Genomic DNA, 25360 nt, shown 5'->3' with positions numbered 1-25360 from the left:
GTTAGATGGATTTCTGCAGTGTTCCTAACTCAGCTTACATTTGCAAGCTGAGCAGTGGGTTTTCTTGAAATCAGGGAACTTCTTCAGTGGTTTTTTTTTTAATTGCGTAAATAGAAATTTGTGCAAATTAAATCCACAATTTGTGGAATTTGGGCTGCAATTGAATTGCAGCAAATTTCTATTAACACATTTTTTAAAAAAAGAAAAGGGAAAATCTGCAAACTGGCCTGAGTCAATGCAATGATGGTCTTTGCTGGTGCCTTCTCTATTAATAGGAAATGAGCCAAAGTCTGTGGGGCCAAGCTGGTGATAGCTGGGCAAGCTCCCCTGCCCCCGGACAGATTTCTTCGGCATCCTTATCCTCCTGGTGCCCCTCCCTCAGTTGCTGGAACTTGGCTGACTCCTACTGAATAAGAGGCACAGGGCCTTTTTGTGGCACCCAGATTGTGCAATAGGAGGTACATTAAAAAAAGAAAAGAATGCTGAAAACTGTGCTGTTTGACCAGGTATTCTTAAAGTAAAGCCCGGCCACAATCCTATGCAGGCTTCCCTATGAATAAATCCCATGGAACTCAGTGGGACGTGCTTAGGATTGGTCAGTAAAGGTGCCTTACTTTATAGTTGCTTTTACTACCGCTTTATCACTGTAGTTCTATGCATGTCTACTTAGAAGCAAGTCTCATTGAATTCAACGGGGCTTTCTTCCAGGTAAGTGAAGCCTAAATAGGATTGCAGCCTAAACTACCTTTTCCGATGATGCAATGGTATAGTTTCAGAAAAAGTAAACAAAAGTTATAAGGCACTTTGAGTGTTGGTTAATGTAGAAATGCAAGCTATATGTTATATAAATGCATCAATTGATTCCTCCAGTAGCACACGTTTAAACTGTAAGTAGTTTTGCTTTTGGATTTTTGACAGCCATAGAGAGGAACCAGAAACGCAGAGGACTGTTTGGCTTTTGGTTGATGTGTTCAGCTTTAACTGGGCCTGTAATCCTAGCTTAGCAGGAGAGCGCCCTTGAAGCTTAGCTGCTCAGCTACACTATCAGCACAGCTCGCAAGCAATGTTGATAGGGTTGCATGTCCTAAGCTGAACACCTGTTTCACTGGCTGAGAGAAGTATGTACAAAATCTTTCTCTTCGAATGGACCAACAGAGAGAGAGAGCAACAGTTTTCTTTCAATTGACAATGAGAAGGGCAGGAGGCTTCTTAATGGTTTGAGGAGCACAACATGCTGAGGTCCTTCAAGTGACCAGCTAGACTAGAACAAGCTTCCAGCTGTTGCTGTGTTTTTTCCTAAGTAACTTGTGGTATTGGAACCATCCAGTTAGTTCCAGTGTTGTTAACTGACTTTTAAAAATGGTTAGGCATTTTCTCACCAGTAGGTGGTTTTAATGGTTTGGGCTCAGTATTATTATTACTTATGTCACAAATGTCAGGGTTGAGTCCACAAGGGTGCGGCTGGCCTAAGGCAACCTAGCGGATTTATGGAAGAGGGGGAATTTGAACCACGGGCTTCTGGGTTTATAGCTTGATCTCTTTGCCACTGCACTACCTGCACTTTTCTTCTGATGCTCTGGGAAGCCAGGCATGGGGAGTGCCTCATTGCAATGCTAACGATAACCTTCAGTGGGCCCTTTCAGAAGACACCTTAAGCCACGGATTTAACCATGGTGGTTAAGCCAGAAAGCCAGGCCGTGTTCAGAAGACACCTTAAGCCACAGCTTTAACCACAGTGGTTAAGCCAGAAAGCCTTATTCACCTTGGTTAAAGTCATGGTTTAAGGTGTCTTCTGAACAGTGTGAGGAATGTAGTCACCAAAGAGCAGTTTACAATTCCTAAGCATAAAATACAGGATAAAAAAATTAATATCCAAAATTTAGACACCTAAAAACAGTTTCAATAAAGTGCTAGACCTGTTTCAACAACTGACATAGATACCCCCATCACATGCTATTAAATGCATGGAGATGGTAGGCCCCAGTGAATGCTGACCATGTCCGCCTGTCTCTTGCCTTCCCCCAGTGATGTGTACAAGACAAAGAAGCAGCTCGCCAATTTCCAGGAGATGCTGGAGAACATTTTCTTACCCCTCTTTGAAGCTACAATCCATCCTGCCAGCCACCCTGAGCTGCATCTCTTCTTGGAGCATGTAAGTGCTGCTAGCACCAAAGCCCAGCCCATCTTGCAAGACTTTGCTAAGGGAGCTGGCAGGGTCTCTGCATTTGGGGCAAGGTGAGGGATGGCTGTACCCACATGTTTTATACATGGATTTTGAGTGTTCCTTATCTTGGGGGTTGACTTTGGCTAGGTTGAATATGGCTAAACACCAGACCTCCAGGTGCTGGATCTTCTGCCCTGGTGTAGACATTTCAGGCTGTAATTAAGCCATTGACATGGCGCTCTTCCTAATTGGGTCAGGGGAGGGGGTTCCTGACGGTTAACTCTCTATTAGCACCCAGAGCGATGTAAGCCTTTTCCCCCTGCATGGGGTGTGAGAAGTCACAAGACTCCTAGAAACTGAGTGGAGCCTTCTCTCAACCTCTCTCCTTCCTCCCCCCCACCCCTGCACCCCCTCCGGCTTCTGGATGGGCAGGTGGATGGCTTTGACAGTGTGGATGATGAATCCAAACCAGAACACCACATCTTCAACTTGGACAGCCCCTTGCCTGGGAACTGGGTGGAAGAAGACAACCCACCCTATTCCTACTACCTTTACTACACCTACGCCAACATGGTGGTGCTGAACCACCTGCGCAGGTAGGTGGGCCCTCTTCTTAACTCCCTCCCCACTCATGTTTTCTGTACTGGAGACTCCAAAATGGGCCTGTTCAGATGACACACTAAGCCATGGTTAGGCCGGTAACCCTTTTACAGCAAGTGGTTAGTGAGCATGTTTAAACTGTGATTATGTACCCACCATGGTTAGGAATGGTTTGCACAACAAGCTAAGTCATAATGTTTAGCTCGAAATGCTTAACCATTGTGGTTTAGTGTGTTATCTGAACAGGGCCATTGACGCTCTTGACTCTGCTAGCTTCTAAGGTTCTGGATGTGACTTACTAAGCCCAGGTTCCTTTGAAGCCTGGCAACAGTGCTACACAGAGGCAGCTCAGACCATCTGACGCCCAGGGCCCTTGAGATTCTGCAGTAGCTTCACGTGTTTGGTGCTGTGACTTTGGTCGTGGTTTCTGTTCCTCTTCTCAGCCCTTGTCTCCTCTTCCTACCAAACGGCCCTTTGCAGTTAGACTGAGCCGTGCACTTTTCTCTCTAGGAAGAGAGGCTTCCACACGTTCGTGTTGCGCCCCCACTGTGGGGAGGCAGGGCCCATCCATCACCTCGTATCAGGCTTCATGCTGTCGGAGAACATATCCCATGGCCTCCTGCTCCGCAAGGTGAGGGGATGAGATGTTTTTGGTGCCAGGGCATGAAACGACAGCATTTGGATGTGCATGCAGGCATATGCCGGGGAGGAGGGGCACAGGTCAGTGGCACAGCGCATGCATAAGGTGCAGGTTCATTCCTGGGCATCTCCCAGCTCAAAGGTTTTCTGGTGGCATTGCTGGGCCAGACGTGGGACCCTGGAAAACTGCTGACTACAATACTCTCACCTGGTGTAAGGCAGCTTCCTATGTTCCCCCAGTGGAGTTGCAGGGTGAGGACTGGGACCATCCTGTCACTGGAGGCACTGGATGATTGTAGCTCTAGCTTTGCAATGGCATCCCAGGCAGAGGGCCAGGGGGAAATGAGAGCAGGCGGCGGTGGCGGCTGTTTCACCCTGAGTAATTTGCCTGCAGACTAGAGGTCATGCTGTATCATAAAGAGGTTTCTGCTCAGAAGCCGTCTGGATAAGTTGAAAGGGGGGACAGAGGAAGCTGCCTTATACTGAGTCAGACCCTTTTTCCATCTAGCCCAGTTTTGTTAACATTGCCTGGCAGCAGCAGCTCTCCAGGGTTTCAAGGAAACATTTCTCCTGCGCCAACTGGAGATGCTGTGGATCGAACCTGGGGCCTTCTGCATGCAAAGCACGTGCTCTAGTGCTGAGCCACCGCCCCTCCCACAGGGAGATCCTGGTACTACTGATGTACCCTTGAGCCGTGCATGAAGCAAGACTCACCTGTTGCAGGAGACATTGCCCAGCTCCTAATCTTGGATTCCTCCCTAGGCACCTGTGCTGCAGTACCTCTACTACCTGGCCCAGATCGGCATTGCCATGTCGCCGCTTAGCAATAACAGCCTGTTCTTAAGCTACCACCGTAACCCGCTGCCAGAGTACCTCTCTCGGGGCCTCATGGTCTCCCTGTCTACAGATGACCCACTGCAGTTCCACTTCACTAAGGTGAGTGTATTGTAGCAGAGGCCAAGCAAAGCCAGGAAAAGATGGGACGGGAGAGACAACCTGCCCCTTTATTCCTCTGTATCATCTAGCCTCTGCAGAATGATACTAGCCATTGCAAGAAAAATGCTTTTTGGCACTTAAGAAGAGTCCTGCTGGATCAGACCAAGAGTCCATTTAGTCCAGGCTTCTGTTCACACAGCATCCAACCAGATGCTCCGACCGGAAGCCCATAAGTAAGACATGAGTGCAATCTCTCTCTGTCTCTCTGTCTCACACACACACACACCTCGTGTTTCACAGCAATTGGTGTCCATAGGCATACTGTTCCCAATACTGGAGGTATTGACAACCAATAGCCCTTTTAAAAAAAAAAACCCTTTGAAAGCCATCGCTACATCTTGCAGTAGTGAATTCCATAGTTTAGCTATGCACTGTGTGCATAGCTGCCCTGAATCTCTCACCAATCAGCTTTGTGGTGCACTTTCTGCAGCTCTCCTCCAACCCGCAAGAGAGAAAGCGGGTTCTCAACAATACAGCCACACATGGGGTTAATTTTGTACATGACACAAGAAGTTTAAAAGCCACTGCTGTTGCAGTGCAATTAGGTTAATGCATGTTAAAACACATCTTCTTACCTTTTTCAGCGTATCCGGCAGTGTATGGTTCTGCTGTCCGGTGCGACAGTGGTAAAAATATATTAACTGCAGGGTTCTGGTTATAAATCAGCCTGTGAGTAGTTGAAGACCCCAGTGTACCCTTCCCTGACCTTTCTTCGCTACAGAAACCATCCCCCATGAGGTTTCCTTTATGCCCACTATATCTCTGTTCTCTTTTAAAACCAATTACTCCATCTTCCTCATCTTGGCTCAGAAGCGTCTTGCATTCTCATATTGTAAACACTATACACAGGATCCCTCTTGAAATGTCTCTGGCATGCGGGTTTCCCCCTACGGCCTCTTTGACTGGCTACTGGGTGCTCAGTGCCTCGTTCTATCTGGTCCCCATTCGGATTATCAGAAACGTTTTCACGCTCACCCCCTAGGAATGGTTTATCCCGAACCCGGACACTCCCTAGCTGCTTCTGGCTTTTCCCCAGGTGTTATTTTAAAATCTGCTCTGCAGTCTTTTTTTTAATCTTAAGCACCAGCTATCTGGGTCCATTTCAGTTCCATTTGTATGGGCCTGGCTTGTCCCCAAATGTTCCCCAGTGCCTAATGACACCAACCCCCTTCTCACGCCACCATCTCACCTGCATGTTGAGACCCCGCTCTGTTCTGCCTGTCCAGCTGGCCCTGCACGTGGAACAGGTAGCATTTCGAAAGAAAGTCCTGGATTTCTGCTCCCTGCCTAGCAACCTCCCTTTTGTTTCCAGATGTATGTTGTTTTCCACACCAGATCAGCCAGTTCTTTCATGTCCCTGCCTGATAGAAACTGGAGACCATTTTAGAACCGAGCTCTGAGACTTCCTTTGCCTTGTGGAAGGAAGAGTTCAGAAGTATCTTCAGCAACTGTTGTTACCCTAGAGAGTATTTAATATTTTCTCTCCTTTTTATTCAGATTTGTAGACTTCATTTCTAGATTTATAGACTGCCCTTTGTAGGCAGAATTTTTATCGCTTTGCTTTTGTTGTTGCTTGTACAAGCACACAATGTGCACTTGGACATGAACCGGCCATCTGTTCCGCTCAGCACTTCAATGTGGATGCCGACGACACAAATGCTGCCACCTAGTGGCTGTCTTTTCCATCGTTTGGGCTTACTTCTGCCCAACAGAGCAGTCAAAGCAACAACGAAATAGAGGACAGGAAGTGTTGAGCATCTGGGGAACCTAGGAGGGCCACATCTAGCTCCTGGTCCTGAGGTTTTGCACCCGTTTTATGGCCAGCAAGTGTTGTGCAAGTGTGCCTTTGCAATTCCCTTGAACTGGCCTGACTGCTAATATCTCTTACAGGAGCCCTTGATGGAAGAGTACAGCATTGCCACCCAGGTTTGGAAGCTCAGCTCCTGCGACATGTGTGAACTTGCACGTAACAGCGTGCTCATGAGCGGCTTCGGCCACAAGGTAATCTCTGGCTTTAGAAACTGAAGAACTGTGCAAGACCTCCTATGCAGCTAAACATGGCCCTGCTGTGGCCTTCTGAAAGCATTTATATTTGTAATATGACAGATCTTACAAATTGGGGATTGGGCTCAGGGGAAGCATGTCTTCTGAGCTCAGTTCCTCACTGCCACTCCTTGACCCTTTCTGCAGTAGCCGCCCTCACTGCAGAAAGGATCCTTCAAGGGGTAGGAAGTGGCTCTGTGTGCCACTCCTCTAAGCCTACTGGGGTGGTTCTGTCAACCATCAGGGCGCAGTCTTGCTGGCTGTTAATAGAACCCTGGCTGGGAGGGGAGTGAGTTTGGAGAATGCTTACCTTGTGGCACACGCCCTCTGAGCCCAGTTCCCTCACCACCATTACAATCCTTTTGATGCGAAAGCAGCAGTCCCCCTCCTTGTTCAAGGGATATTTCTTCCAGCCCCGGCCAGCTAAGAGCAGTGCACGTGTGTCTCAGTCTGCTTCTGTGGGGATTTGCAGGGTGGGAGAAACAAAAGGTGGCTCCAACCTCTCCCCCCCCCCCCTGCCATTTCAGGCCCCCTGGGATGGCTGCACACAAACACCCTACGTTAGCAACATAGGGAACAAGTAGGAGCTGTATCGAAATGTTGCTGTGCGGCGTGCTCCTGTTCAGAATGCCAGCAAGTTATGCCCTTTCCCAGGATACTCCATTCCACTTCGCCGCTGCCACCAGCCCAACTTTAAGCTACCATGATGTGTCCATCGCTTAACATGCTCTTCGTTTCTCATTGGGATGCTTTTGATCCCATCCTCCACCCCCCACTTTGGGACTTTCCTTAAACAATTTCTTGTCTCTCTCTTTCTCACACACACACACACACCAATCCCCCATCATCTGTGAACTTTTAATTCTCCCCCCACTTTTATTTCATTGTGGTTTGATCTGGTGTGTGTGTGTGTGTGATCTGCACTTCTCTGTAGCGAAGGATTGCCCATTTGCTCCTTAATCCCATCAACATCATCCGCCCTGCTGCAAGGCTGTTCCCCCATTCATTTTGTAGGGACCAAGGAAAACATAAGTTGCCATCTGTCCCAACCCTGGCTTGGTTTCTGCCTTTGTTGCCCAGGTCAAGAGCTATTGGCTGGGACCCCACTACCTGAAGGAGGGCCCCGAGGGCAACGACATCCGGCGCACCAACGTGCCAGACATCCGGGTGGCCTACCGCTACGAGACCCTTTCCCAGGAGCTGACCCTCATCACGCAGGCTGTGCAGACGGAGGAACTGGAGACCATCCAGGAGGAAGACCTTCTGACCATGAGCTCCAGCCTGGATGCTCGCTGAGGAACGCCCCTTCATAGCCTCCCCATTCTGGCCTGCCTGGGTGGGGCTGTTCCACAAGCATGAAGAGGCCCTGGCCACCCCCTTGCACCATGGACCTTTTTAATTTTCTGTTGTGGTTCTCTTGTTTGTTTTGTTTCTCAGCCTAGTTACCTTCTGTATCTGCTGGAAAGGCATGAACGTTCCGTTTGCACTTGGTAACCTGCTGAGGCGTTTGGGGGTGGTAAACAGAAACTCCTACTGGGGCCTAGGATGAGGAGGGAGAGCAGGAGGGGCTGGAGAGCAAGGAAGGAGCCTGTGGCCAGGAGTTGTTGAATAAACATCAGAGGCCTTAGCATGGGAATTCGTCTGCACAGAGGCAAAACTAAAAACGGGCATGTAAGCATGTCTCCTGGTTCTAGTCAGACTGAGGAGCTGTGTATTTGGCCAAGCCAGGGGCTAAAGTATAGAGGTGGACCATTCTGACACCTCAAATTTATTTCCATGTTACGTCCTGTACTTGGCTGTTGCTAGCTACGGTTTCTCATTGGCCAGTAAACACCCTTTTTGGTGGAGCCAGCTCTGCCTTTTATCACCAGTGTAGCATGTTTCCACGGTTCCTGCCTGCTCAATCACCTCCAGCTTTACGTTAGGGTCCAGTGTGAAGTATGGCCAATAGACAAGAGTCTTTGCTTTGCCATTCAGAGCCTTCAAATTTGTGGAAAATCTCAGCCTATAGGACAGGGATGGGCAGCCGGTGGCCCTACAGATGTTTTGGCCTACAACTCCCATGTTTCCTCACCATGGGCTGTGTGGGGTAGGGCTGATGAAAGTTGTAGGCCAAAACATCTGGAGGTCCACAAGTTGGCCAGCCCTGCTTTAGGAGGTGGAGTACTGTGAGCAAGTGGGGAGGTCAAGATAAGAGAGAGAAACGAGCGTGCCAGAGACTGGCACTTTTAACTTTTGTGTAGCTTTTGTGAACCCCTCCGCCCCTCTCTGCAATCATGTAACAGGCAAAGGGGTTGTGTGTCTTTATTAAAGGAACAAGAGGAGGCTGAAGAAGATTGTTCTGGCACTGGAAGAATAAATCTGTTCCCTGTGGTGGGGGGAAGCCCTGTCCAGCATGGAGAGAGTTTGGAGGAAATGGACGTTGCTCAAGATGGACATGATGCAGGAGATCTGTGATCAGTTCTCATTTTTTAAAAAAAACTTTTTTACAGTTTTGCTTAGTTCAATGACACCAAGGGAGATGTGTACTTGTTCTAACTTGTCCCCATAAAGCTGCTATTAAGGGTAGGGAAAAACACCAAGATGGTATTTTTTTTTCTCCTCCGGTGGGGCATGTAGCAGTAGGGTGGGCGTTAGATGAGGAAAATGGCACAAGGGAAAGGGTACGCAACACACCAGCACCGCTGCTCTAGTCAAAATCTGACTGCTTCTCCCTGGAGCTGCTGTTTTTTTTTGTTGTTGTTGTTGTTTTAAGTTGAGAGATTATTCCCACGTCTGTTTTGGCCACTGTTCTAGTGCCTGATACATGTGCCTGTGGGGGAGATGCAGCACCCCCTTATAGGATGCTTCCCAGTTGTCTTGATCTGGGTAGACGGTTTAGCACCCATTAGCCCTTGGTGCGCTTAGACAATAACATATACAGTAGAGGCAACCTCCTTGAGCTTCGTATTGGGTGGGAGAGATGACCTCTTGTCAGGTTTGCTTCCTGCATAATGCATAGGTACGTAGAGATCTTCTTTCTGCATCTGGCAAGAGGAAAAGCCATTGAAATGGCTCAGCTTTCTGATCAGTAAAGTTGCTGCCGCTCCTGGAACAGCCTGGAGCCTCCAAGTGGAGGTGGGTAATGAATCCAGAGGAGAAGACAGGGAGTAACTTCTGCCTTCTTCCGAAGCCATATGTGACTCAGATTGGAAATGCATACAAGAGGACATGGTCCCATGTCTTTCCCAGCCAATGGGCCGCCAGCACCGGACCACGGGGCACAGGTCCTGGGCTGCACAGTCCAGGAGCCCCCCCCAATGATCCTCCCCCACCAAGAACCAGCATCACTCCTGGCTGTACTTGTTTATTCCTGCGTGGTAAAAGGTTCACAATAGTTAGAAGCCCATCCCTGTGGAATGTCCTCTCCACAGGATTCTGGCCAGGTGACTCACGATCTCATTGCTTCTGAACCTCACCTATGGGCAGCCCACTATATTTAGGATATTGGGCCTCTCATTAGCAGTTTTGTGCAACTAGTCTCAGTAGGGAGTTCCTTGTGAGCATGCCCTCCTCAAGAAGAAGAGCCTCCGCTAGTTCTTGCTCCCTTCAGGCTCTTGGACAAATGCTGTCGTCTTACCAAGAACACAGTCAGTGGCCGTCAGCTCGTTAGTGCTGCTTCTCGCATGCTGCTGGGCACTAGTGCCTTGGCAGTTGCAAGCAGTTTTAATTCAGTGGAAATGTGTTTCCTTAAGCGTAGGTGAGCAGCAGCAGTAGTAGATCGTGAGCAATGCTTCTAAGGTGGGCAGGGAGCTTGCAGTGTCCTCCCTCCCACCCGGCTGCTGTGGACCAAAATCAGAAGATCCATATTGTAGCCAGTGCCTTGCTTTTAGAGTTGCGCATGGAGTGTGCCAAGACTGGGTAGATCCCCCTTGTGATTCTACCTCTAAGACAGGTGTTTTTAATGTTCTTCCCATCCCTATTTGTGAGTGTGTCTGTGAGAGTGTGTGAGGGGGACCTGGACCTTCAAGGGTTCACACACCCTCTTTGTATGTCTGCCATCCCACCTCTATGGCCTGGAAGGGGATATCTTTTGATCCCACAACCTCCATGCTTTTGTTTCGGGTCTTCCCGAGTACCATGAAAGCTTGCCATGGAGGTGTCTTGCCTTGGTTTTTAACCAGCGGAGGTGCCTTGCAGTTCAAAACTATCTTGTTTTGACCCAAAGCAGGGAATTCATGCAGAAATTGAATATCAAGGTAGCTCAGTAAATGGAACATGACTGTTGTCTAAATTAAGAGGGTTTTCTTACCCTCCCCTCTCCCCATCAATCTCCCTCCCCTCCTCCTCGCCACAACCTGCCTTGCTTCTTTTGGGTACTCAGCGGGTACCCCATGTTAGTTTTGGTTGGAGGTGAACCTTGTATCCCCCTGGCAATCACTGCATCCTCTTCTTCATCTGATATTTCTATGTAGTTTGGATGAACTGTACGCTTGTCTGTGCTGAAATATGGTGTTAGAAGCCCTATCAAATATGAGCATGCTCCATCATTAAAGATTATTTAAGTAAACCACCTTCTTGTGTGTTTCTGATTGAAAAGGGTTCTTTGTCTCCATGACCTGTGGGCAAGAAACGAATTGCTTTCCTACAAAGGGGGGGGCATCTATCATCCAGGGGGCTGAAATCAATAGTTGCCAGAAGTAGTACTGTTTATGCGCTCATGGCTATTGTACATTTTCCTTTCATACTCACTGGGCTCTGCTTTTTAAGAAGAAAATATGTCACTTTCTGTGCTTCTGGATGCTCCTTCCCAAGCCCACCAGAAAAGCCACCATAATGCCCAACCAAAGAAGTACACGTTCAGGAATCAGCATCATCCCCATGTGGATTGTGAATGACTGGTGCTTTTTTCTGGAGTTCCAATTGCCCATGAAATACCAGTTGCATTGTTGCAAGTGCAGATGTGACCAGTATTAGCCCACTCCCAAGTGCCATTGCTAAAGGGCTACTTCCTGCTTAGATCAAGGTGGGGAACCTTTGCTGCCGGAGGCCCGTAATCTTGGGTGACCATATGACCGGATTTGCCCGGACATGTCTGGGAATTGGGGGCCAAAACCGGGTCCGGGGGGGGAAACCTTGAATTTGCCCCCAAATCCGGAAAAATTGCCTTATATGGGAAGCTAGAAAGGCCTGTTTTCGCCACTTCCAGGTACAGACTTTTCCAGCATCTCCCATGGCACATCCGGGCTCTTGCTGGGTCATCGCCATGGCGACGACCCAGAAGGAATCTGGATGGGGGTTGGGCGAGGCTGGAGAAGCCTGTTTCCAGAAGTGACAAAAACGGGCCTTTCCAGCCTCTTCCACAGCGACAACGTAGCAGAAGCCCAGATCGCTGCTCTGGAGAGGCTAGAAAGGCCCGTGTTCGTCACTTCCTGAAACAGGCCTTCCTAGCCCCGCCCATCCAGGCTTCTGCTGGGTGACGATCATGTGGGAGGTGCTGTGTCCGTTCCTGCCTTCCTGGGCCTCCGGAAACACTCTGCTGCCTCTCCCACACACCAGGGGCCATTGGCGCCTTTTTTAAAAAGCCTCTTCTGCCTAGGAGAATTTTTAAAATCTTGATGGCTCTGGTGGGTGGGAGAAGCAGCGTTCTTTTGAGGCCTCCAGCAAAAACTTTGCTGCCCACATGCTCCATGTGTCTTAAAAAAAAAACTTATCCTGTCCAGGAGAGAGCTCTTTTAAAAAAAATAAAAATCCCAATTGCTCCTGTGAGCGGGAAAAGCAAAGGGAAAGAAGACACTGCTGTTTACAAACTGCCCCGAGTGAGATGTGCTGTAGCTACAGCTTCTTTTGGTCTCCTTCTTCTGTCTCCTCTCCAAGGTAAGGAAATTGGAAAATGGAGCTCTCTGTTTTCTTTTGTGCCTTCCCCACTTACAAAGCAAAGCGACTCCAGTTTGGTAAAGACAATGGTCCCGCCTAAAAATGGCCTCTCCTGCTGCTGCAGGAAAGAGCGTTCTTTGAGTCCTGGTGGCCCTGGGTGGTGGAAGGGAGAGGAAAGAGAAAGAAAAAAGAAACAACTTATACTAGAGCCTACCAGTGATACCAGAGCAGGGAAGAGTATAAACACTTGCAGGACGTCACTCTGCAGACTTTAAAAACTAGGGACACACACTGCTGTCTCCAAATTGCCCAGGCAGAGATGTGCTAAAGTGTCAGAATAAAACTCCAGCTTCACTTGATCTCCTTCTTCTGTTTCCTTTCCAGGACACAGAAGCTGAAAATGTTAGCTTAGACAGTAAGGAGCTCTTTCTTTTCTTTTTTTGCCTCCCCTCTTACAAAACAATTTATTACCAAGCAACTCCAGTTTGGCGAAGACAATATTTCAGGAGAGCACTTTTTTTGATTCTCTATGTACAAGGTGGGGGGTGGGGGAAGCTATCTGAATATTTATAAATTGGAGAATACTACATTTAATTCATATTACTTTCTTAGCCCATGGACTTCATATAATCTGAATCAATTTCAACTCGGTTACCCCACCTTAATCAGTTTGGTGACCTGCAAAGAAATAGCAGTAGCATTTTTTCCTCTTAATTCTTTACACTTTAAATGTATTGTTTTGCTATTCACAGGGCATGATTCATGCTCTTTCCATACTAAGCTCTTATTGGGAAACTTGCCAAATCCCTATTTTCTAATTCTTTAGCTAAGCCATAGTGTCGTTATCTATTGCTCCTGTTAGCCCTCAAACCTGAGAGCAGGACAGGCCGCTCCCTCAGTGTATACTTTGCCAATAAACACACCGGGTTGGAGAATGCAAGTTAAAGTTTATTCGTAAATGTTGCAACTATGGAGCTCCAGCGGGAAATGCAAATTAAGAGCTTCTCGAACAAAGGGATCCTCTGGAATATATAGGCTCTGGTTACATCACTCGTTAGTAACATAATTGGTCAGTGCTCTTATCTCTAATGGACTTTACTGGTCCGTGCTCTGTTAACAAACTAGGGCCAAATCTACACACAGTCTTTGGGGTGCCCTGAAGGAAGAAGGTGGGCTTCTTCTGCCGAGCTCTCCACCCCGGGTGGCTCTTTCGCCGGCAGCAGGAGGCCGGCGGGGAGTTGGGCTTGGCGGCAAGGACTCACCAGCGAAGCCGCCGAGCCCTGGGAACTTTTCGCCGCCACCGCCGCCGCCTCTTCTTCCATCTCTTCTGAACAGGTAGCTACACTAGGAGTTTCGGAGTGCCCTGAAGCGCGTTCAGGGCGCCCCAAAGACTGTGTGTAGATTTGCCCTAGGTTACATTGCCAATACAAGGTAAGGTGAATACAATTCATACATCACAGCTTACATTCGACACTGATTGGTTGAAAGTTTTTCCTTTGTCTAAGATGCACTTAGAATCTGCCATGAAGGAATGTTAAATGTTCTTAACCTTTCACCTGGAGCATAGACTTATTTCACAGAATGAAATTCCCTTTTACACATCACTCCCAAGATACGTAGCATCCCACATGGTTAAGGAGATACCTTAAACTGTATGCACAGCGTTTTGTACTAAATTAGATGGCCTGGGTTATTTGTAGAAACTCGTTTGATTTGTCTAGTAGTTGCCTGCTGTAACAGCTCAGTGACACAGTGGTTCAATAACATATTGTGGTTGGACAACATCACAGAGCATATAATAAATTGTTTAGGGAGCCTGATTAATTTTTCAATATTTCTTGTGAAAATGTTTGTTCCCTTGACTTCCATGGCATTAAGTTCACTACATGGATTTCTGATTAGGCAAGGTCACGTTTCTTTTTAAATAGTGTCATTTAAATGGCGTTTGGAAAAGGAGAGCCAGGGCAGTCCAAGCATCAAAATTAGCCTTTTCCAAGAGCTGACTTCTTCCTCCTCCCAGCACTACCTGTACAATCCATTCCTAACCACATCAGTCCCTTGAGTTCAATGGGGTTTACTCTCCCTAGTACAATCTCTCAATCCATGTTAGTGTAATGCCTTTATTGGGTCAACCAAAAGATCGCAAAAAATGTATAAGCTTTCAAGAGATCTCCAGGTCCCTCAAAAGCTTGCACAGTTTTTGTGATCTTTAAATAAAATAAATAAAAAATCTACCTCTCTAGAGGAATATAGTGCCAGTACAAAACCATATCTGTGGATTCAAAGCCAAAAAAAACTTCAGAATTTTAATCGTAAAATAGCCTTTCCTTCATGATCCTATTCCTTTGTCTACTTTGCACTCTTCCCCGCCCCCTTGGTTACCTCTTTTCCCCCTCTCTCTTTCTGCCAGCTTCTTCTCTCTCTTCTGTGTATGTGTGTGTGTGCCACCCAATTTTCTCTCTCTCTTTCTGACACAGCATTTCTCCCTTCTCTCTCTCTTTCATTCCCTCTTCCTCCATGCCCAGCAAGGTGCCAAGGCAGGGATAGATCTCTATGTCTCTTTATGATACCCCATTTCCCTCTCTTTCTATCCATCCATCTAGCCCCTACCCAACCTGGTTCCGTCCAGATGTATATTTTTCCTTCTCCTGCCTCTCCTCTTTTCCTCAAAGGCTGCATACTCCTTTCCTCCAGTGCAAGCCTCCAGCAATTAAAAACAGAATCCTTCTAACTACATTAAACGTGATTTGCTGTTTGACAAGATCCTTTGGAGCATTTCACAGTGCACTTGGGTTTTCACTATTCTAAATAATGTCACATCATCTGCAAACCTGGCCACATCATTGCTTACCCTGACTCATTTTTAATAAATTAATTAGCACTTATTCCAGTACAGATCCTTGAGTAATTTCAATGTCCACTGTGAAAACTGTTAGTTTACTACTACCCTCTGTGTCCTGTTGTATTAACCAGTTCTCAACCCATAAGATCCTCTTATCCCAGGAGCTTTTGTTGAGGGACTTTGTCAAAATCTTTTGGAAGTACAAATGTACAATGATGGGACTCCAAAATAATTCCATAAGATTGGTGATGCAAGTCATCTCTTTGCAGAAGCTGTGTTGATTCTTTCTCAACCAAGCTTGTATTTAGTACTAAATCTGAGGGCTCTTAAATTCTATTTCCATGATCCCAGATGTGTTTTTATCAGAATTACATATTATACTATCCTCACCTTTTCAGTAGAAGTTGCTATTTGCTAGCCAATCATGACAAGTGCTCCTTATTTGTTTTAACAGTTCAACAGGTGCATGCTCTAGAGAAGGTTATAGATACCTTCTTTTTGTACACATTGAGTTGTATTCAGACTTAAGTTATGCTTTTGTCTCATTGATTTCAATGGGGCCAATGCATGATTAACATACTTGAGATCCAATGCATTAGGTGGGTGGGGTGTACGGCTACAAATAGTCAAAATCAAGTGAAATCCTAAATTAGCTGGGAGTGTATGCTGCTTTAATATAGTATTGCTACACAGCACGAAGTTTGGTAGATTTAGTGTAGTAGCTTTTAATAATTTATTTTTTAAATAATACATTTTGACCCATAGACCTTCCTCTCCAATTTGTTTTGATATAATTGGCATGATGTGTATTTTGTAACAATTGCTGATAATTGTTCATCCTTCTTAAACAATCTTTTTTTTAAAAAAGTAATTAACAGAGTTCCCATTATTATCTCTCTTTTTTGCTCGTGGTGCTTTTTCTAGATGAATATGATGGGCTTTAGGGTGACCATATGACCGGATTTGCCCAGATTTGTCCGGGTTTTTGATGGCAAATCCGGGTGGGGGGAGGGGAGCAGCTCTAATGGGAATTAACAAAAATGCTTATAACTCCGTCATTTTTTAAGATAAAGACATGAAACTTGGCACAATGGTAGCTCTTAGGAAGGGCTTTAGTCATACCAAATTTGAAACAGATCTGTTCATCCATTGATTTTTTAGGAATTTTTTTAAAAATTGAGGTTTTAAAATTATTTTTTTAAATCATCATTTTTAAAGATAAAGAGATGAAACTTTGCACCATGAAAGGATTTAGGTAGCGCTTTAGCCACACCAAATTTGAAACAGATCCGTTCATCCATTGATTTTTTAAGGAATTTTTTAAAAAATGAGGTTTTAAAATTATTATTTTTAAGCTGTCATTTTTAAAGATAAAGAGCTGAAAGTTGGCACCATGATAGCTTTTAGGTAGAGCTTTAGCCATACCAAATTTGAAACAGATCTGGGTCCAGTAGCAAACCCTGTTAACAACAGCAGCAGCTTGCAATGAGTGAAGATACAGTCAGAAAAGATATTTGAGGTAAGGGGAGAATGTAACACACAGAGTATAGCAAAAGCTTCAAAGTACAGCAAAACCTACAAAAGTAGGAGTGAGTGAAGTTAATTTCAGATACATTGAATCTCTCACTTGTTCTTTATTTCAGTGATTTTAACATTAAGATGTTATGTAGAACAGATTTGTCTTAAATGTGTGCTGTAAAATCAGACATGTGACCAAGGCTATGTTCGGGTGGGCACGCCCCCTTGGGGCGACCATGTTGTCCTCCTTTTTGGTTTCCAAAATATGGTCACCCTACACATCCATCCATTCAGTGATCTATCTTCTCCCTGCCCTGCTAGTCTTTCTTTCTCTGATTACCTCCCCCTTTCTCTCATTTTCTTCTCTCTTCCCCCTCCTCACCCTGCCCCCAACCACTTCTGAAATCCCTAACTGCTGGGGGGTTGGAGTTGTGGGGCAGTCACAGTGCACAGGGAGGGATTAACCCCAAGTGTAATACCCACACACCCCTGCAATCTTCCCCCTTCCATGCAGCAATTAGACTTTAAAATCCCTGATTGCTCAGTTAAAGCTTCATCACACTGCTCCCCACCATCGCTTCTCCACCCATGTTTTTGTTCCTCAGTTACTTCCTCTTTCAAAAGAGGAAGAACAGAATGAGCACAAGGCCCATTGAGTCCACTGTTCTAATGGCGCTGCTTCTCCTGCACACAGCAGGAGAGAGCAGCGATTCTGAATTTTAAAAAATATCAGCCTTAATTAGGGGTTTTTTGTCACGTAAGGAAGGCCAGAAGGGACGTGGGGGGCAGACAACGTCATGTGAGGGGCCTGAGCAAACTCCGTGAGTGCCCAGTAACGAGTGTGCAATAAAACGCTTGTTGTATGGAGCTTAGAAATCATCCCTACATGTGAACACAGCCTTATAATTCACATAGAAAACTGGTGATATAAGGAAATAAAATTCAGGAGTCCTGGTTACACCGTGCTCTGCCAAGGAGGACTTTTCCGAGAGTTTGGCATAGCAGTAAACAAACTTAATCATTGCCTGCCTGGGAAAATGCCATGGGTAAGTGGATTTTTACCCTGGAGAACAAACAGATAAGGAATGGGACAGGCTCATAAAATTGTAGCTAATCATTCCAGTGCCATCCCCAAGTGGAAGGGAACTTGACCTGTGTACAAATAACAGGTTTTCCAAGAGCTGGAGATTATGTAGAGTTGTCACTCATCTCAACGCACACATTAATGTATACGTATTGGGTTGTGTGTCCCATGGTGATCTCTAGTTAACACAGTTTTACAGATGATTGTAGCACTGCAGGCAGTTTGGGGGCTGTTTGAGTGGCAGAGAGGGCTAGTGTACGGAAGAATGCAAGGCCATCCCTTTATCTGCATGAACATTCCTGTTTCTTTTTACTGAGATAAAAAGTATGAATTCGAACACTTTGATGAATTGCTTAGTTAGCCAAAGAGGTTAGTGGAGACGCCGAAGAAAATAAATCACACAGAGCAAGTCAGGAAAGAAAAATGGACGACGACAGGAAGAGGTTTAATGTGGGTTACTGGTACCTTTTCCTGCACAAGTGGCATTCAGAATGCTTTCCCCCCACATGTGAATGGATTTGGGGAGAGCCTATTCAGACAACCAATCTACCCCTAGGTAAGACAGCCTGGGCATTTGCATCATCCTGGCAATTGGTAAGAGGATTTAAACACCTACCAGGCACAGTTGCATGGTAAAATGATCACTTGTGTGGCCTTTGCTGTTTGTCCTATGGGCAGACCAAAAAGATGTTTGAATTCATGTAACCAGTAGTATGTTCGTTATCTCTCTATCTCGACACTGACATTAATACTTGCTCTGAGAAAAGCATGTCATGTGACGGGACCATTGTTTTTAATGTCTTTTTAGGTTCTGGGATCAGACAAGGTTTAGGAGAAATGGGAACTTTGCTTTGTTTCCCTTTCTTAAAGGATAGCATGAAGTATATGGGTCTGTGGACCAGCATTCTTGTACTGACAATTTTGGACTGTGTCTATATCAGCATTCTCCCTTGCCTTTCTTTCTGGGGCATCCAAAACCATCCCTTTTGGTTTTTTCCAAAAAACTATACCTTCTTCATGCAGTAAGTTCCTAAACTGCTCTTTGCATGCTTTGTTTGCAGCAAAGAATAGCACAGGTATTGCTGGCAAGTGATAGGTGGAGTTATTTGGTGCATCAGAAGTGGGTGAGCCATCGGGAACCAGCATGTGTCCTTGCTCCCAAACAACCCAGGGTTAACAAACCATGAGTTGTTTAATCATCCGAACCACACTACTATCTCCCATTCGTAAAACAGAAATGGAGACATGCCACCTGGTTTTTTGGGGTGGGGGGAAGGTGAGCAAATATAAAGAATGTGAGGTGCTTCACAAACATAAAAGTTTGCAGAAATAGTGAGAGAGATGTAAACATTTGGAGAACAATAAAATAATTGTCAAATGCTGTATAGATACTTGCCAGAAGTATCTATTGCCAGATGCTCTTCAAAAAGGGCAAAAAGGAGGAACCTGGGAACTACAGACCAGTCAGTCTGACATCCATCCTTGGGAAAGTTCTGGAGCAGATTATAAAGAAGTCAATCTGTAAACACCTTGAAATCAATGTGGTGATCACTAGAAGCCAACATGGATTTGTCAAGAACAAGTCCTGTCAGACTAATTTGATCTCATTTTTTGATCGGGTGACCTCCCTTGTGGACTGTGGGAATGCTGTGAACGTCATATATCTTGACTTCAGCAAAGCTTTTGACAAAGTGCCCCATGATATTCTGATTAACAAACTAGCTAAAAGTGGGCTAGATGGAACAACTATTAGGTGGATTCACAGTTGGCTACAGAATCGGACTCAAAGAGTACTTATCAATGGAACCTTCTCAAACTGGAGAGAGGCAACGAGTGGGGTACCGCAGGGATCAGTCCTGGGCCCAGTGCTCTTCAACATTTTTATTAATGATTTGGACGACGAGGTGCAGGGAACGCTTATCAAATTTGCAGATGACACAAAATTGGGTGGGATAGCTAATACCCTGGAAGACAGAAACAAATTTCAAAGTGATCATGATAGGCTGGAGTGCTGGGCTGAAAACAACAGAATGAAATTTAATAGGGATAAATGCCAAGTTCTATATTTGGGAAATAGAAACCAAATGCACAGTTACAAGATGGGGGATACTTGGCTCAGCAATACTACAAACGAGAAAGATCTTGGAATTGTTGTAGATCACAAGCTGAATATGGGCCAACAGTGCGATATGGCTGCAAGAAAGGCAAATGCTATTTTGGGCTGCATTAATAGAAGTATAGCTTCCAAGTCACGTAAGGTACTGGTTCCTCTCTATTTGGCCCTGGTTAGGCCTCATCTAGAGTATTGCGTCCAGTTCTGGGCTCCACAATTCAAGAAGGACGCAGACAAGCTGGAGCGTGTTCAGAGGAGGGCAGCCAGGATGATCAGGGGTCTGGAAACAAAGCCCTATGAAGAGAGACTGAAAGAACTGGGCATGTTTAGCCTGGAGAAGAGAAGATTGAGGGGAGACATGATAGCACTCTTCAAATACTTGCAAGGTTGTCACACAGAGGAGGGCCAGGATCTCTTCTCGATCCTCCCAGAGTGCAGGACACGGAATAACGGGCTCAAGTTAAAGGAAGCCAGATTCCAGCTGGACATCAGGAAAAACTTCCTGACTGTTAGAGCAATACGACAATGGAATCAGTTGCCTGGTGAGGTTGTGGGCTCTCCCACACTAGAGGCCTTCAAGAGGCAGCTGGACAAGCATCTGTCGGGGATGCTTTAGGGTGGATTCCTGCATTGAGCAGGGGGTTGGACTCGATGGCCTTGTAGGCCCCTTCCAACTCTGCTGTTCTATGATTCTATGATACTGTTCCAGGTGTTGTGAAACAAAAATCCTAAGGATCTTTTTGTTAGAGGGGAAAGAGATAGCCTTGGGTGTTTTAGGAATCCAGGGCAATGCAACATTGATGGGTGCCACCCACTAAAGGCCATTTACATTTTGTGGTTGCTTCCATTCTACATGTGCTACTGTTACAGATCACTACCCTGGGCTGAAGACTGATCTCAGCTGAGAGGGGGCCCTAGTGCCTTGTGTGAAGTAGTTGGCAGCCTTGGAGGAGGGGTGCATGCAGTCAGAGACCCTCACAGCTTTGTTGGGATCTTAACCACATGCCTGGGTCACCCACATGCTGACTCTACCCCCAAGTGTGGAAAAGTTTCATCTTCTGAAAATTCTTAATCTGTGTGCTAATATATCAAAGTTGAATTTCTTTGAAATTGTTGTTTTAAGTCTGAAGATATGATCCGGACATCTGCTCTTCCCTTTCCTTGGTCTTTATTTGTAGAGCAGGCAAAGAGTTCCAGGAAGCAAATGAAAATTCCTTTTGAGCTGAAATGTTGTGTGCATTGGCCATAAATGTTTTTGTTCATGACAACTAGTACCAACCCCACCCATCCCCTTTTTACAAGTTTTCACATTTTTTATTGAATGGATGCAGTGCTGTTTGGAATTTAGGGATTAGCCATCCCCATTGGGATGAAAGTTTTGCCCTGCAGCATTGTCGGGCAACAGAACCAACTGTACGGCGTAATAAGATGGGAAGTGGAGCTCTGGTAGCTTAGGCAAGAGGGATGCATTTCCTATTTTTCATACTCAGTTACACATTAGAGGTGTGCACCGCCTCAATCCCGAACTGGATAGGCCACATCAGCCCAAAGCACTGTGGGCTGATTCAGCTTGATCACCAGCTGCTTCCCCCAAGACCATCAGCAGGTCTTACCTGAAGCCTTCAGTCAGGCCAGTGAGCTGCCCATCCTCCAGGAGAGCCATCATCTTTAAGGAAGATGGTGGCTCTGGCCTGCTGTAGATCTACTGTTGCAAACTTGTGGTGGCAAGATAAGGCCATTAGCTTTGGTTGTTCCTCCTCTTCCTAATTACTGCTTCCACCTCGGAGTGCCAGCAAGCAACATGGCAGGAGCATCTACAGTTCATCCTCCTCACCATAACCTTTGGCTGGGCCAGAAAGAGAGGCTGATGAACAAGTAGGTTGCAATGGTGAAGAAAAGGAGCATGTCCAAAGGGCTCTTGTCACTGGGCTCTTGCTGGGTTGTGGACCCTCAGGAGGAGCCCAGCCTTACCTACCCTTAATACCAGCTCTGGCCCTTAGGGTCCTTGGCAGAGGTGGGCTTCTCTCCCCTCCAGTTATTTTTGGGCAGGTTACCTTCCCCAAAGGTGAGACCACATTATGCCAGTCCTTTTACAACTTCATTGGCTGCCAGTCCAGATTTGGGCCTGATTCAAAGTGCTGGTATTGACATTCATGTTAAGTATATGAAAGAAATACTTGCTTAGTCATTAAAATTGTGTGTGTATGGCTATCTCAGAGTTAAACAGAGAAAGACTATCTGTGGGTAATTACCTTGAGATAGAGGCTGTTCTGGGAACCTTGCCAAGATTCTAAGTTAGCCTCATCACAGCTGTATGTAATGTAGATAAGAATTGTATAGATCTGTATATAGTTTCTCACTTATATAAAATGGAACTGATCACTGATCACTGCTCTATGATCACTGCTATCTGTATATGCCTCAGTGTGCTGATCTGAACTGATCTGAATTGAACTGCACAGAAGCCTGAAGGAAATAAACCAGCTCTGCTGTATAAGACCTGCGTGATGTGTGTTTGTTTCTGAGCACAAACAGAGTTCCAGAAAGAGAAAAGTTCTGGCACAATAACCCAACAAAGGTTATGGGCCCAGTCCAGTCCAGGAAGCCTACGCCAGCCTAACCCAGGCAGAAGAACCAGAACTTGGTGGGAACGGTGCAGTATCAGAACCAGAACCAGGAGTCTGCTAAAACAGAAAACTGTTGATGAAGGAAGACATCAAGCTAAAGCCAGTGCTGCAAAGTGAGGAAAAATCTCAGTCGGCTGACTCTGAAGAGGACTCTGAGCAGGAGGACGGTGAGATACCAATTCCTAAAGCAGAAGGAATGGCAGGAGCTAATATGTCTGGTTTGCATCAATTGTTAGAAAAGCTGAATGACTCTAACTATGCATTATGGTCTTACAAAATGCAAATGTATCTGATTCAGGCTGAACTGTGGTATGTAGTCACAGAGGATCCACCAGATAGAGCAGATCCACAGAATGCTAAATGGTTTAAAGACGATGCAAAAGCAATGGCAGTTATTGCATTAGCTGTGGAAGACTCTCAAATTTCCTTCATTCAGTTTTTGAATACATCAAAAGAGTGCTGGAATGCGCTACAAGCTGTATATCAAAGAGAAACAGCGGGCAATAAAATAATTCTAACCCAGAAGCTGTATGGAATGAAGCTGAAACCAGGGGAGTCTATGTCAAACCATTTGAAAAGCATGAGAGAAATCTTCAATCAACTCAGGGCACGAGGGATGGAGTTTACAACTATACACCAAGTCTATGTGATTTTGTCAAGTCTTGATTCATTGTACGACGCGGTTGTCACCATGATAGAAAGTCAAGAGGAGAAAAATTTAACCCTCGAGTATGTAGCTGGAAAACTACTGGAAACCTATGAAAGAAGACAAGCTTCAAAACAACAGAGTTTTAAACATCCTGTGGCTGAATTTCAACAAAGCCATAAATCTTCTGATGTAGTGGCTGCATTAAAGGCAAGGAAATGCTTTAATTGTAGTTCCACGGAACATTTACGGCGGGATTGCAACAACAAGAAGAAAAAGCAGTCAACAGCAAAGTGGAGAGAAGAAAACAAAATGAATGAAGCTGAATCAACAAAGAAGTGTCTTTTAGCAAGAGTCAAAGAGACAATGAATCCTTGGTTTTTGGACTCTGGGGCTTCAATAAGTATGGCAAAAGACAAACTTTCATTTGTAACCTTGGAAACTTCTACTTCAAAGCAAAAGTGTGTTACCCTTGCAAATAGAACAAAAATCCAGATTTGTGGTGTGAGTAATGTATATTTTGATTGTCTAAGAGTTGAACTACAAAGTGTTTTATATGTACCAGAATTGGAAACAAACCTTCTAAGTGTGTTTCAGTTAACAGAAATGGGGTATGAGGTTTGTTTTACTGAAGAAAATTATACTATAAAACAGAGAAACAAGGTGTGTGTACAGAGAATAATGAAAGAATCTTTGTATGTGATTAATACTTGTACAAAAAATGAAGTTGTAGCCAGCAAAGTCACAACAAAAACAATAGCCAATTGCAAACCACACCAAGAGTGTATCCATTTAACTCATAAAAGGTTTGGTCATGCCAACTATAAAACAATTTCTAAGATTCCAGAATTGTGTGAAGGGGTGAAAATCAAACCATGTTCTAACTATGTAGAATGTAATGTATGCAGTGAAACCAAGTGTCATAAGTCAAACATTCCAAAACATAGTGAGAGAACAACAAAAAGAATTTTTGAATTAATTCATGCAGATCTTGCAGGTCCTTTTGAGACAAGTCAAGGAAGAAACAGATTTTTCTTGTCTATTGTTGATGATTACAGTAGATTTGGATTTGTGTATGTGTTAAAACAGAAGAGTGAAACTTTTGGAAAGTTCAAAGCCTTTGTTAAGTAGAATAAAAATAGATTTAAAGAACCTATAGCTAATCTAAGAACGGACCGGGGAGGTGAATTTCTTAGCAACCAATTTAAAAAATTCCTCAGTGATGAGGGTATACAACATGACCTTACTGCTCCATATTCACCATTTCAAAATGGAGTTGCAGAAAGGAAAAACAGAACCTTGCAGAACATGTTAAGAGCTCTATTGAAAAAGTCAGGATTGTCTAATCTGTTCTGAGCAGAAGCTTTGTCCACCTCAAATTATTTGTTAAACAGGCTTTACCACTCTGTACATGAAAAAACTCCATATGAAATGTTTTACAAAAGAAAACCTAGAGTGTCACATATAAAAGTTTTTAGAAGTAAATGTTTTGCTCATGTTCAGAAAGAAAACAGACCAAGAAAGCTAGCTCAAAGAGGTTTGGAATATAAACTGTTGGGATATGATACACAAACAAAAAGCTATCGTTTGTGGTCTCCATATCACAAAAGTGTAATTGTGAGCAGAGATGTAGTTTTTCATGAACAAATGCAAGAAACAAAACAGTATGTAAGTTTGCCTGTAGAACAGAAAGCTGTAGAAACAGAAGAAATTCCTGAACAATCTCAGCAAGAGAGGGAGGGGGAAGAAACTGTAAAAGAGGAAACTATGCCTGTAACTATGCCAAAGCGACCAGAAAGAGAACGCAAAGCTCCAATTCGTTATTCAGATGAATACCAAAGCAAACAGGTTTCTCATAGAGCTTTACTAATAGCCTATGAACCTACTTCATTTGAGGAAATTCAGGAAATGGAACCTACAGAAGCTCAGGGCTGGCATAAAGCAATGTCAGAAGAAATCAGAGCAATAGAAAAAAATAAAACGTAGGAGCTAGTACCTTTACCTGAAGGTCGTAAAGCCATTACCTATAAATGGGTATTCAAAGTAAAACAAAATAAGAAAAGACAGGTGGAACGTTCAATGGTAAAACACAAAGAGATGCTTTTAAAGCTGGGTCTCAGATTGTAACACAATTTAAACAACATGCGCAAGAAGAGGACTGTTAAGTATATGAAAGAAATACTTGCTTAGTCATTAAAATTGTGTGTGTATGGCTATCTCAGAGTTAAACAG

General features: G+C 45.0%; 1 protein-coding gene across 6 annotated transcripts in view; it reads left to right on the top strand.

Moving 5' to 3' along the window:
* Window positions 1-10989, top strand: part of AMPD2 (adenosine monophosphate deaminase 2) — a 60402-nt gene extending 49413 nt beyond the window's left edge. For 5 of the 6 annotated variants that reach the window (XM_063140556.1, XM_063140564.1, XM_063140548.1 and 2 more), the window contains 6 exons: window positions 2026-2152; window positions 2597-2760; window positions 3275-3395; window positions 4166-4339; window positions 6290-6400; window positions 7523-10989. In XM_063140556.1, coding sequence (XP_062996626.1) covers window positions 2026-2152; window positions 2597-2760; window positions 3275-3395; window positions 4166-4339; window positions 6290-6400; window positions 7523-7738 — 913 coding nt within the window. In that variant the 3' untranslated portion in view covers window positions 7739-10989. The remainder of the gene's footprint in view (window positions 1-2025; window positions 2153-2596; window positions 2761-3274; window positions 3396-4165; window positions 4340-6289; window positions 6401-7522) is intronic. The other variant, XM_063140570.1, reaches the window with a different exon arrangement.
* The last annotated feature ends 14371 nt before the right edge of the window (window positions 10990-25360 follow it).

The sequence above is a fragment of the Elgaria multicarinata genome, chromosome 1 (genome assembly GCF_023053635.1).
Source record: "Elgaria multicarinata webbii isolate HBS135686 ecotype San Diego chromosome 1, rElgMul1.1.pri, whole genome shotgun sequence".
NCBI classification, from domain to species: domain Eukaryota; kingdom Metazoa; phylum Chordata; class Lepidosauria; order Squamata; family Anguidae; genus Elgaria; species Elgaria multicarinata.
Note: the sequence above shows the minus strand (reverse complement) of the source record. Positions and strands in the feature narration are given on the sequence as shown.